The following is a 13893-nucleotide window of genomic DNA, read 5'->3' on the forward strand; positions in this document are numbered from 1 at the left end:
TAAATAATAAGTCAATGTTTCGTTTTGGTCGCTTCAAGGACGCTCGCATTGGAAAAGGTAAAAAAGAAAGTAGTGACGTTATTAAATCGATTGGGATTGAAGGTCTGAGAGGAGGCGCAGGTTTGATTTCACGCTGTAGGAAAGTGACAGCTGGTTTCCGCTGACTTTGACCTTTTGGTATTTAGGCCCCGCGAGAGCCGTCGTTCCTCCGACATCCAAAGACAGCGAAGGTCACGGTGGGGGGAAATGTGAAGCCTGACGGGGGATTTTAAAAGGTTTTCTATGTTATCTAATATTTCTTATCCGTAGAGAATTTATACAACTATTTATTAAAATTTGTATTGATTTTTTTTACTAATAACAGCCTGTTTAATCCATTAATTGTGTGTAACAGGTTCCAGAATTCTGGACTGAAATCATACAGACTTGAGTGACTCGATACTGCCACCCGATGGCCAACAGGTGTATGACGTTAAGGTTACAGATTCAGATTCAGATTCAGATTCAGATTCAGATTCAGATGGACTTTATTAATCCCTTGGGATGACTCCCTCGGGGAAATTCAAGTTCCAGCAGCTTTTTACAGGACTGGAACAACACGCAGGGAGCAAAGGATAAAGAATAAATACATAGCGGCATTTTAAATTGTGCTAAATTATAACAGATTTAACCTGAACCCTTTGATCTTATTGCCAAAAGCAGGCGTTTGATTTAAAATGATCTTTCGTTCTTCAATTTAATAAAACTGTTTGGAAAGAATGGTTATTATTGTTATTATTATTATATAATGCCTACTTCTAATGGCTCTGCCACTGCACCTTACTATTTATTTATCTTGCTTTTATCTCCTGCTTATTTCTAAGTGCCCATGTTCCGTTCTGTGTTTTACTTTATGTCTTATACCCAGATATTATTATATTTTTATTTTTTTTAACTTGTATTTCTATTCTATTGTATTTTATAATATTCGTATGTACCAGATTGCTGCAACAAAACAATTTCCCTTCGGGGATGAATAAAGTAATTATCTATCTATCTATCTATGGAGGGGAGACGTCTCCTTGCCTTTTCTTTTTCAGTCTCCGTAGAAAATATTCCACACTGGGATTCGAACCCGCGACCCTCCAAACACGACTTTTCCTCCTTGAACCCTTTATTGGTTCACCGTGCAGTTCCTCGTGCCGGCCAGCAGGGGGCGAGCTGGACATGCGCCCTCGCTGTTAAATAGCAAGGGGGGGTTGCGCTCTCGTCCGCAGCATCGCATCGCAGCTCAGCGCCTCCACGCGCCCCGCATTCATTCCCCGGGAACCTGCGGGAGCCACACGCACACCGGACACTCCCTCGAGCTCGCAGCCGAGAATCATGTTCTGCAGACGGGCATGGCAGCGGGTCGGCCCGCTGGCGCGGAGGGCGTTCAAACCGGCGTCCGCAAACCGTGAGTGACGCACACTAAATTAAAAAAAATAAAAAATAAATCACTTTAAAGTTAAACAACGCGGTTGAAACCGCAGTTTGTTACTTAAATATCGTCACAGATTGTTTTTTTTTTTTCTTAAATGTCAGAGTTTGCAGGTTTTCTTAGTCCAACTTTCTCATTGTTATTTTTAATTGAAATCGGTTTTAATGATCTAATAAATGAACGTAATTTTCATTGTGGAGCAGAAAGGTATTAATAAATGATGTTTTTAGAGTTTTTATTTATTTTATTTTAATTTTTTTTGCAGTTTGCAGCCACACACACACACACACACAGAGGAGGTGTGTCCTGCTTCGGGAACACACAGTTCTCTCAGGTTATGAAAGAGCATCTCACACACACTCTCTGTGAAACTGCTTTATCTCGACTTTAACCTACAATCTGCATCAGGTGCACGTTTTTCCATCGCACATTTCATATCTTTGCTCCAATATTTGTGCAGAAATGAGCTTTTATTGTGGCTTTTTTTTTTCTTTTTGTGCCATTGTCACACGTTGTTCCAGGGGTTTTTTATGACACGTGGAACCCAACCTGCCCCTCGGGGGCTTCAGATGTCCTTCATCTGACACGTTTTTAAAGCAGCTTTTGTGTTCGCCTCGTCAATGTGGGAATTTCTCACCACTTTTTATCGAGGGTTTCTTTTGTCTCTCCACGGATCCTCCTTTTTCTTTTTAAACTTTTGAATATGTGAGCATCAGGAATTCAGATTGTTGGTCAATGTTGGGTGAACCTTTATGGTTTTACTACCTTTTACGTGCATTTCTATTAAAAATAAACCAGCCAATCTGCAGAACATGGCCTCCATGCTGCTCCTCGACATGCTGCAGGCCTGTGCTGCTCCTATAGAAGGTCCTCGTGCTGCACATGTCATGATGGACGGTGGCATCAGGCCCGTCCTGCAGACATGTGTCCCCCCCCACACCCCCCACCACCACCTCTACCCCCCCTGCAGCCATCTTGTGTGTTGTTGCTTGACACGCGTGTCCATTTTTACCTGCAGGGATTAACTGATTACCCGTATAAATACCCGGGGCTGTACTTGGCCTTGTCCTGCTGCTGCTGCTGCTGTGTCACAGGTATTAGAGGCTCAGCGGCCACAGCAGCACCAAACACGCCGTCTTTATGGAATCTGTACGGGAGAGGATGAGGGACACTGGGGAAAAACCCTGAGTTCTGACTTTTTTTTCTCAGAATTCTGACTTTTTTTTCTCAGAATTCTGACTTTAAACTCAGAATTCTGACTTTTTTTTCCTCAGAATTCTAACTTTAAACTCAGAATTCTAACTTCAAACTCAGAGTTCTAACTTTAAACTCAGAATTCTGACTTTTTCCCTCAGAATTCTGAGTTTTTCCCTCAGAATTCTGACTTTTATTCTCAGAATTCTGACTTTTATTCTCAGAATTCTGAGTTTAAATGTCAGAATTCCAAGATTAAATGTCAGAATTCCGAGTTTAAATGTTTAAAAGTCAGAATTCTGAGATTAAAGTAAGAATTCTGAGAAAAAAAACAATGTCTTTCCACAGTGACCCTCATCCTCTTCCGTACATCTGTTCTTCTTTAAAATGCGGCTTCTACGTTGCAGCGTTCCTGAAAACAAGACGAAGAAGACTACAAACTTTTAAGCATGACTCAGCATAAATGGGAACCGGTTGATGACTCTGGTTCCAATCTGTTTAGTTTTTAGTTTTTTTGTATTAATTTCAAACAATACTTTTCAGTTGTTGGATTTCAATCCAGGTCACGTTTCTCATCCTAGAAACACTATTAATTCTGCTAAAAGAAGTAAAGTTCCAGGCCACAACCGCGATAAAACATTGAGTCACGTTCGTAAAGTCGGTAACGGGGTGGAAAGTTAACGGGCAAATCAAATGAGAAGTAAAAATATGTATATATGTATTTAAATGATTGGTTTCAAAGAATTTAGCTGTAAATGGAAGTTATTTCAAAGATATCCTGTGAAGAGTTTGTTTTTAGTTTGAAAGATTTCTGGTCAAAAGTTTAAATGTCTTTAAAAAAAAGAAAAACTCCAGATGTGATTTGATGAATCCAGGTGTTTTCTACAGCAACGCATCTCGTTTTAAGAGTTTTGATTCTTCGTTTTAAGGACGCGTCTCGTTATTCGGGCGAAGATCGTAGAACTAAATTCTCCAGCTTCAAGTTTCGCATTTACAGTTTTTTTGAAAATCATGTCGGTTTCCATGGAAACGGCAGGAAAGCTGAAAAATGTAGTTTTTATATTTGGCCTCTAGTTGGCACTGTTGGTTGTTTTTTTTTTTTTTTTTTTTATCAATAAAAAACAGAAAAGTCATGAGGAAACATTGTTCTGATGAACACTGAGCATGTACACAACTATCTTCTCATATATATATATATATATATATATATATATAATGGCTTTGCTTTCGTTGTGTGTATGCATATGTATATATGTGTGTATATATGTACATATATGTTTATATCCTTTGTTTAAATTAAAAAAAGGAGCCATATTTAAGCCAAGGAAAATCTGATTTTACACACATTTAAAAAAACTTTTTTTTTTCCTTTTGCGTTCACTTATCGTATCTTATATAACTGGCTGGGATTCGGGGGGGGTATATAAAAATGTTAATATAAAGCTCAACATATGTAAAGTATTGCTGCATGTCAGTTTCCAAATTACAAAAAATGAATATGAAAAAACTGCTGAGTCAGCGAATGTGAAATTTGAACCGTCTGACCTCATAAAAAGTGCTTGAATGCGTGACGAGCTGTTTTCGTCCTCCTCACCACCGCTACCCCATTAAACTGCGCCCCGTGAGTTACGAGTCGCCGCTGCACGTATGCCATTGCGTCCTGCCGGTGCCTCGTGGCGGTGGCAGTGGCGGCGGCGGCACATGCGTGTGCACACGTAACGCAGGTGGTGCTAAAGATAACGCCTCCGGTGTGTGTGAGCGGAGGAGATTAGGTGGGGATGCTGCGTCTTCTGCGTGCGCCCCTGGAAATCCTATAAACACGAGCAAGGCCTCTTCTAGCCACGCCCCTTTTAGCCACACCCCCTCCCCCTCCACCCTCCCCCCACAACAACCACTCCCTTCAAAGCCGTATTTTTTTTTTGTTTTCATCATTTTTCAGTGGCGTCTGATATTTGGCGCGACGCCTCTTGTAAGACGATTAAGTCGTTTTGTTTGGCTGCGAGCCAAAGAGGTCGTTTCTGCAGGAAGCTTGTTTGTGTGTCAAGGATTTAGTTTAACGGCTTAACGGAAGAGACGTCACACAATTTAACCAATAAACCAGTTCAGATTTTATGTTTTCTAAGCGTATATATATATATATATATGTGTGTGTGAATGTGATTGGATTCTCTCTCTCTCTCTCTCTCTCTCTCGGTGCAGCTCCGGTGCGACACATGGCCTTCGGGATCCCCGGAGGATCCACCAACATGACGTACTTCCTGCTGTGCGGCGGCGGCGTCACCGCCGCGGCCGTCTACGTGAGTAACGCTTCGGCTCGGCGCCGAGGTCCCTGAAGACGACGTAAAGCGGGCGTCTAAATAATAATGCGTTTTAACAGCCATTTTAAATTAAATAAGCATTATGTGAAGTCCTAATGATAAGAAGATTGTAATCTTGTAGTTGAAGCGCCTCTACAGGCCTGCTGTGGGTACTACACCGTCTTTGTGTGAATGAAGTCTAAAATCCAATATTGATTAATAATCAGTAATTAAGCCCAATAAATGGTAAAGTGGAGATTATGAATTCATTAATTTTTTTTATTCCAAACTTGTTTATAACAAAAAAAGGAAAGAAACAAGTAATGAAGCAAAACATCAAAATAAATAAAGCAATTTTTTTATTTTTTATTTAACAATGGCACACTCCATTTTCATATCTGGCACCATCGTTACACATTCGGAAAGGAGTAGAATTATATTCATATACGTACATTAATTATGTTATGGGCTAGGATTCGGGGCCCGTTTCCATGACAACGGATTCACTGACGACACAGCGTTTTGTGTAGATGACCGCAGTAACTAGTTGTTCTGCACATGCTCAGTAGCTGGACACTATGAACAATATTCCCTGTCACACACACACACACACACACACACACACACACACACACACACACACACACACACACACACACACACACACACACACACACACACACACACACACACACACACACACACACACACACACACACACACACACACACACACACACAGACACACAGACTCCTTTGTGTTTCCTCACTTGTTCTGTGTTTACTGTGTCTTGTTGGCAGAGCAGCTGTGTGAGAAAATGTCTGCGAGCCGAGACATTTTGTAATCTGGATACATTTTAAAATGTGTGTGTGTGGTGTGTGTGTGACGCAATGCAACTGCTGCGTATCTACTGTTTTTTTGTTTGTTTGTTTTGCTCAGGCATACAAGTCAGTGAACGGCGAAAGTGAACGTCCTGAAGACAAACTGGCCACCCTGAGTTCCACAGAGAAAGGTACACACACACACACACACACACACACACACACACACACACACACACACACACACACACACACACACACACACACACACCAATAATGACCAGGCTGACGTTTTATAGCCGTAAGACCAAACAAAGCCTCCATTTACATGACGTTTCAAATGAAAACAATATAGTTCTCATGTCGGGCCACTAGTGGGTGCTGTTGTTAGTTTTTTTTGTAATGAAACCACACACACACACACACACACACACATGCAGCAGAGAACAATCTGCTATAAACATGAACAGTGGCAGAACACAGACATTCTAGCGGGCAGGTTGGATTGTCATCACGGTGACTGTCAAAATAAAAGTATTCGTCTCGTAGTCAAACGGGCGACGTTCAGCTTCACGTTCACCAGGAGAAGAGCTGGACATCGTTGGGAATGTGTTTGGAGGAGATCGTTTTTTTGGGGGGGTTTTTGGAGGACGAGAATGTTTAATAATGAATAAAAGACGACGACGCTTTATGGCGTCGTGGTTCAAATGTAAAACTCGTTTAGCTTGTTCCCTGCATCCGTGTTGGACTGAAGCCGGCGCTGAGCAGACAAATAACTTCCAGACAGAAATCCAAACCGACAGGCGAAACGGCGCTTTTGAGATTGATCGCTGTACCGTGGCTGATGTCTGGGTGGAGAATCACGTTCAGCTCTGTCGTTGTTCCACCGGCAGGAAAAAGACTTTCAACCTCCTCCCGGCAGATCCTGAGCCTCATTTCAACACTAAAGCCAACTTTAAAAAATAAACGAGGCCGTTTATCGAGCGCCGCGATCGTCTGTGGTGCGGTTATTCACGGTGCGAAAACAGCGAAAACTTTTTGCTGGTAAATCTTCTCGCTGTGTAAAAATCGTGTCCCGTGAAACAGATTAATTTGAATTATCCGCAAAGAAACGATGAGAATCTGCTCAAACTGTGGTTCAGTTTTTAAACTTCAGAACAGGAGCCGAGCTTCAGCCGCCGCCCTCACAGCTGTTAACATCTTCGCCGAGCTCGGCACTTTTATTTCCGTCCCTGCCACTGGGTTTTGAGGGGGGGGATTAGGGATTATCCTCCACTCCGCGCTGCGTTCATGACGACAGTTTTAACAGACTTTCGGACCTTTTAAGACTTTTGACCTTCGGCCCGGCGTGACGCCGGTTCATACGGGCGGCTTGATGGTCGGAAGCGAATAAAACCTTCTGCTTCCCTTCGTTTGTGTCTCGCGTCAGTCGAATTTAAGGCCCCGTTTCCGTGACGACGTTTCAAGTGAAAACGCATCATTTCGGAGTAGTTCGGAAATCGATGTCCGGCGACGACAAACACTGAAAACTATGTAGTTTTGATGTTGGGCCACTAGGGGGTGCTGTTTGTTTGTTTGTTTTTACTGAGCATGTGCGGAACAACTGCAGAGGATTAGAAGCAGCGAGAAAGAGCCTGAGTGTTTGTTTGTTTTTTTTAAGTTCTTCCTTGGGGGCTGGTTTTTTTTCTTTTCTTTAAAGTTGTTTCCAGTGTCTCCGAGCGTCGTCGTCATGTCAACCGACCCCGAAACGCTTACTTTTCCCTCTGGGATTGATTTTCTTGAGCCCGAAGTCGATGTTTGAACAACCGACTCTGCATGCTCGTCCTACAAATGTCTGAAGTTACTGCCGTTAAGTTTGTTGCAGGAAACGGTTTTTCTCACTCGTTTCCGATGTTTTAATCTGCAGCTCCAGCCGCCGAGGCGGCACCTGAGGAGGCGGCGGCGGCGGCGGCTCCTGCAGTGGAGCCCGCCCCGGTGGAGGAGGCGGCGCCCGCCGTGGAGGCCGCCCCGGAGCCCGTTCCTGACGCCGCCGAGCCGGTTGCCGAGCCGGTTGCCGAGCCGGTGGCCGAGCCGGTGGCCGAGGTGGCGGCCGAGGTCGCCACCCCTACAGAAGCTGCCCCCGTGGCGGAGGCGGCGGCGGTGGCCGCCGCCGAGCCGGCGGCCGTGGCGGACGAAGCTGCGCCTGCGCCGGTCGCCGCAGAGGTCGTCGCCGAAGCGGTCGCCGAGACGCCCGCGGAGGCGGCGCCCGCGGCAGAGGCCGTCGCCGCGGTGGAGAGCGCCGGTACGCCAGCAGTAGACGAAGCCCCCCCGGCTGCACCCGCCGAGGCCGAAGCAGAGACTGCCCCCCCCGCTGCCCCCCCCGCTGAGGCCGAGGCCGAGGCCGCCGCCCCTGCTGCTGCAGAGGCGGCGGCGTGAAGCCTGTAGATTCCCGGCTGTAGGAAAAAAAAAACCCTCATCAACCTCTAATTCACACGTTTTCTTTCCAATTGGTTAAAACACCAATCAGAGGTTCATGAGTCCCCACCCCCCCCCCCCCACCACCCCCCCTCCTGCTTCAGACACCCAGCTTTAGTCTGCGTTCTGAGGGCTTCCCTGAGAGAATCGTTCTGCACAGCAACCAGAGGAATGTTAGAAATATCTAAAGTGCCCTTAAAAACAGGTTTCTTTCCCCGCCGTCGTCTTCCTGTTCCCGTTCTGCACGTCCAGCCTCGTTTTCCTTCGACCAAAACAAGACTGTTCACTCTTTCTTTCTCTTGTTAATTTAACCTTGCACATTCAGATCCTTGAAATGCTCTCCCGTCATTACAAATAATCTGTACAAGCCTGCCGCCACGTTCTACGAGCGACTCGTCTGTCAGGCTTCTCTCGCGACTCGAAGCCGTTCTCTTTCTATATTTGCGTGTTGAACCACTTCTGCCTCTTCTCTTCTCTCCGTCACTGTGAAACTTTCATCCTTCAGGGGAACAAAACGGGGAAAACGTGGCGTCGGCGCCACGGCATTTTTTTGTGATTTAACGCAGTCCGGCTTTCGCGGGACGAGCGAGTTTGAAGTGTTTTTAATAAAGATTGACGCCGTCACGACCACGAATCTTCTGCTCGTGTGGTTCCTCTCTCAGGCTGAGGAGCTCGTCTCGTTGCTCCAGATGATTCGTCGGCAGAAAAACCCTCCTGCTGTAGAAATTCTCCTTTTCCTCAGATGTCCCTGCTCATTGTTGTCGCTCCAGATGACTGGTTTTATTCACTGGATTAGGATGTAATCTCTTGGGGATTACGGGTGCGTGTGAAAACTAGAGCTACACCCGGTAGAGCGCAGACCTTCGCCAACGCCACTCGCCTGTAAGGTCTCAGCATTGAGCAGGGACCGTCTCCATGGCAAAAGACGCTGATCTCCTTTGATCTCTGTGAGGTGCCTCTTTCATCTGCTCTATGTGAATTTTTTTCCCCCCGGATTTTCCAGGATTTATTTCAAAAACATGTCAAAATCTAATCACTGGATGATGACAAATCGTCCCTGAGTAGTTTTTGCGAAACGTTGGTGTAATACAAATTAAATAAACAAATTAGATGCAGACAAAAACATAATCTTCACCCAACGTTGCAGTTGAAGGTAAAAACCCAGAATATCAATAAAAATGTCAATTTATTTCTACACTCTTGACATAAACATAATTGTTGCGGAGGATTTCAGGAAATGTTGTAATATATCATTCAGTTATGATTCAAACTCTGATCTTTTTTTAATATATGGAGATTTCACAGCTTTTATGATTGGAAATAAAGAAAACATTTCTATTGTTCTAATGTCCACGTTTCGGACGTGTGCTGCTTCCGCTCCTCCCAAACATTCACCTCCTGTTTGATTGTTAAAGCTGTGATTAGTTAAAGGGATTGTTTGGAGTGTTTATTGTGACCGGAGCAGATTAAAGCTGCAGACAGACGAGCTCAGACTGATCCTCCATTACCTCGCTCATTTTAGGACTCGGCAGGATGGAAAGAAACGACCCTTATGTTCATGTTTTCATCATATTTTAGTTTTCGACTTCTAGTACAAATAAATGCAAACAGAAAAACGTAACTCAAAGCTTCACATTGTCAACAGTACGATTAAGATAATACCAGTAATGACAGTAAAAAGGAGTTATGTAAGATTGACACTTCACACAATTAAACAGCAATTTAAAACCCAATTCTCTCAAAAGGGTTTCCTCCTGCAGACGGAGCCTGGGCACCTCGCCTCCCTGTAGAACCTGATGCGACTGTAGATCCTCCTGTAATAGAACCTGATGTGACTGTAGATCCTCCTGTAATAGACACACAGCCAAGGTGAGTTGCTAAAACAATGTGTGATTTAAAAGAACTGGTGTTTATATATATATATATATATATATATATATTGTCCAAACTGTGGCTCAAGGACCAGAATCAGATCTCACATGTCCATCAGTGAGCGCAGGAAAAAATGAGTAAATGTAATGTGAAATTCATATTTGTAAGGCAGCTGTGTTGTGAAACCATCCACATTCTCTTTCATACCAATTCTAATTGGCTATAATATCATAGAACATTTAACAAGACAGTTTGCTCATCGATAGCTAGCTCGTAGCTCTGGAGCATAAAGGATTGTTGATTCAAATGTAGTTTTTTTTAATAGTTTAGAATGATCTGATCTGAGCTGTTTGTTCTCCTCACATTAAATCTGGTACTTTTTTTTTTTTTTTTAATGTTTGGACTTTCATGCTTTAGTAAATGACTGAGTGACTTTTCAATTTTCAGCACTTTCACATGATCTCGTTGGTCCAAAAAAACGTTTTATTCAAAGTTTAATCCCCCCAAATCCAGTTTTTCCTTGATTTTCCCTCCATTAGAATATTAGATCACAGGAGCTACATTCAGAATCTGCTGTGTCTGTGTGAGCCGGACTGGCTCCGCCCACACACACACACCCATCTATGGGAAGAGGAAGGAAGTACTTCCTCTCGTGGCGCCATGTGCCAGAGCAGAGCTGCCTAAAATTGTGGGAGGAGTCAAAGGCGGGAGGAGCCTACCTTGATTGTGATTGGCTGAACCCCCCCCCGATGACACTATATAGGGTTTGATTTCTGATTGGCTGCTTGGAGCAACACACTTTTTAAAAACCGTAACAGGGAGAGAGAGGACAGACTGACGGACAGATTGTTCCTGTTGGAAAAACCTTTAGAAAGTGAATTTTGCACCCCGTAAAAAATGACCGTGAGACTTTTATAAACTGACAATAGAAAATGTGTGCGGCTGGTTTCCCTCCTGCAGAGTCGATGCTCACGGCCGTGAAGATCCTCACCGGCCCCACGGTGGAGATCGCTGCTGCTTCTGTGGGCGAGTCGAGCCTGGCGAGAGCCGGCCACCAAGCTGAGGAGGAGAAGGAGGAGGAGGGGGGAGGAGGAGGAGGAGGAGGAGGAGGCTCCAGTCAGGAGGAGGTCCTCGAACCGGGAGCTCAGGAGGCGCCGGGAGGAGGAGCAGCTGCAGCCGGCGAGGAGGAGCTGGAGTCTGCAGAGGATCCTCCTGCTGCACAGGCAACTCCAGAAGAGGGGACGGAGGAGGTTGAGGAGGCGGCAGCTGCACCTCCTCCTGAGGAAGATATAGCTTCAGCTCCCACGGAGGCAGAGGAGGAGGAGGAGGTGGCAGCTGAAGATCAGAGTCTCTCTTCTGAAGAGCCTCAGTCCCCCACCCCTGCCGAGGAGGTCACTGCAGAAGCTGGCGAGGAGGTCACTGCTCCTGCAGAAGCTGGCGAGGAGGTCACTGCTCCTGCAGAAGCTGATGAGGAGGTCACGACTCCTGCAGAAGCTGATGAGGTCACTGCTCCTGCAGAAGCTGGCGAGGAGGTCACTGCTCCTGCAGAAGCTGGCGAGGAGGTCACTGCTCCTGTAGAAGCTGGTGAGGAGGTCACGACTCCTGCAGAAGCTGATGAGGAGGTCACGACTCCTGCAGAAGCTGATGAGGTCACTGCTCCTGCAGAAGCTAATGAGGAGGTCACTGCTCCTGCAGAAGAGGCTGAGGAGGTCACGACTCCTGCAGAAGCTGAGGAGGTCACGGCTCCTGCAGAAGAGGCTGAGGAGGTCACGACTCCTACGGAAACTGCAGATGAAGCGTCGCCTGCTCCTGCAGGAGAACCCGCGGAGGAGGAGAGCGTCGTCATCATGGCCGCCCAGCTGGCAGCAGCTTCCATTGCCTCGGACCTGGAGCTCCTCCCAGAAGCAGACCCTGAACCTTCAGCTCCCCCGCAGGAGGAAAGCTGCTGCCACTCCTGCCATTCGGCTCCGGCAGCTGGAGAGGAGCTGGCGCCCCCTGCTGGGGAGGAGCCCGCCACAGCAGGGGGCGCTCCACATGGAGTCCAGGACGAGGCCTCGCTTCTGGAGGCACAAAGTAAGAAGGTGTCCAGTTTCACACGTCTTCCTGCTCCAACACACACAAAACTCGTTTGAAGCTGAGAGACGTTTAAAACATGCAGGAAACACTGATCTACTTTCAAACTGGTGTTTTCTCTTATGTCAGGTGGGAATTTTCCTTTTCAGTGTCGCATAACATCTCTAAAAACAGAAACTTCCTCAGGAGGAGTCTTAGGGAGGCCATGAATTATTTCCAATTCCATTGTTTTCCATCAAGACCTCATGGTTTCCAGTTATGGTGCTGATAATCAGGACAAAAATACCTCGTGTGATTTTTTTTTACAGTTACAGAAAGTTGTTTTTTGCTAAAAAAAAATAAATATATTTTTTGGGGAATGATGGTATATATGTGTATACCTGAAAAATGAAAAATCTATCAAAGTCTTGGGGAAAAAAATTCTTGCATTAAAAAATCCCATTTAAATCTGATTGCTGCCATGCAAAAATAATCTTATTAAAGCTTATCAAAGTCAGAATAGATCACAAAAAATGTTTGGCATCTTTAGCTTGTGGTTAAAAAAAAAAAGACGATTTGAAAAACTACTGTTAAAGTTGTATTATTAATACACATACACACTGTACTTTAAGGTCAAATTGACTCGTGAGCAGACGTTTCTCTAGTACAATGTTGACATTTTTACATCATTGATGTTACATCATTGATTAAAACTCAGATTTCTTTCATGTACTTGGCTCTGAACCGGTTTTAACAGACGTTCAAATGGAGTGTTAAAAAAAGCTGCTCAGTGGTGAAATAGTAAAATTCAGACGCTTGACGGGTTCAAGTTGCACGTCTGTAAAAACGAAGCCGTTCGTGTCGAGCTCAAGGTAAAAAGAACGAATATCTGCAGGCTCAATATCCTCTCCAGGTGTGAAACACGGATTTGCAAACCCGGTTTTTCCACTGCAAAGACACAAAGGACTCAACTTGGCTGCACACATCAGTAACAAATGCCCCATTGTGTTTCCATTGTCCAATGTGTGCACGCTGCGGAACTCTTCCTGCTGTTACAGATGTTGTTTGCTGTGTTGCAGCCACAGACACTCTGGCGGTGGTGGCAGCTCGCTTATGACGGACGGATCCTCGGGCCTTCAAGCCGGGAAAACCGCGAACAGCGTGAAGGAGCCGCGGCGTCAGGTTCAACCGGCTGATCGGCCCTTTTTCCCCTGTCGACCTGCAGTTCGTGGTTCCACCTGTAGAGGGCGCTGTTGGAAAAGCTTTGGTTTGTTGTAGGGCGGCAGTGAACGTGGCTTTGAGTTAAACCAGTGTTTTTCAACCTATTTTTTCAAGGCACACTTTTTTGTTTGGAAAAAACTGGAGGCACACCACCACCACCCGAAAATGTTAAAATGTGAAACTCTGTAGCCTCTATTAACAATATAAAGTCATTCTCATCAAAGTTTTATCAATAGGAATCAATTGAATACAGAAAAAAAGTATTTCCCAATTTCTTTTTTTTATTTTCACTCCCTCAGTGTGAAACCTGGACCTGATGGATGAAGAGCTGAGATCCTGGTTCACATTCTTCCTTTTCAAAAACTTCTCCATCACTGTCACTGACGCAGTACTTTGATACAAGATGGTAGCAGGAGGTGGAGATTAACCACACTGACGTCTGTCAGTTTCAGTTTCACCGGCAAAGTTATGTGCTGCCCTCTAGTGGTGAAGAGTATTTATACATGATTACTCTGCAACACAC

At 45.1% G+C, this 13893-nt stretch overlaps 1 protein-coding gene across 1 annotated transcript; it reads left to right on the forward strand.

Moving 5' to 3' along the window:
- The first annotated feature begins 1222 nt into the window (after nt 1-1222).
- Nucleotides 1223-9074, forward strand: LOC308149103 (uncharacterized protein). The gene is made up of 4 exons (XM_080520759.1): nt 1223-1435; nt 4853-4950; nt 5890-5962; nt 7678-9074. Exons 1-4 carry the CDS (start codon nt 1363-1365, stop codon nt 8184-8186), a joined length of 753 nt encoding a protein of 250 aa, XP_080376885.1. The 5' UTR covers nt 1223-1362; the 3' UTR covers nt 8187-9074.
- The last annotated feature ends 4819 nt before the right edge of the window (nt 9075-13893 follow it).

This window comes from Blennius ocellaris, assembly GCF_963422515.1.
Source record: "Blennius ocellaris genome assembly, chromosome: 3".
Taxonomy (NCBI): domain Eukaryota; kingdom Metazoa; phylum Chordata; class Actinopteri; order Blenniiformes; family Blenniidae; genus Blennius; species Blennius ocellaris.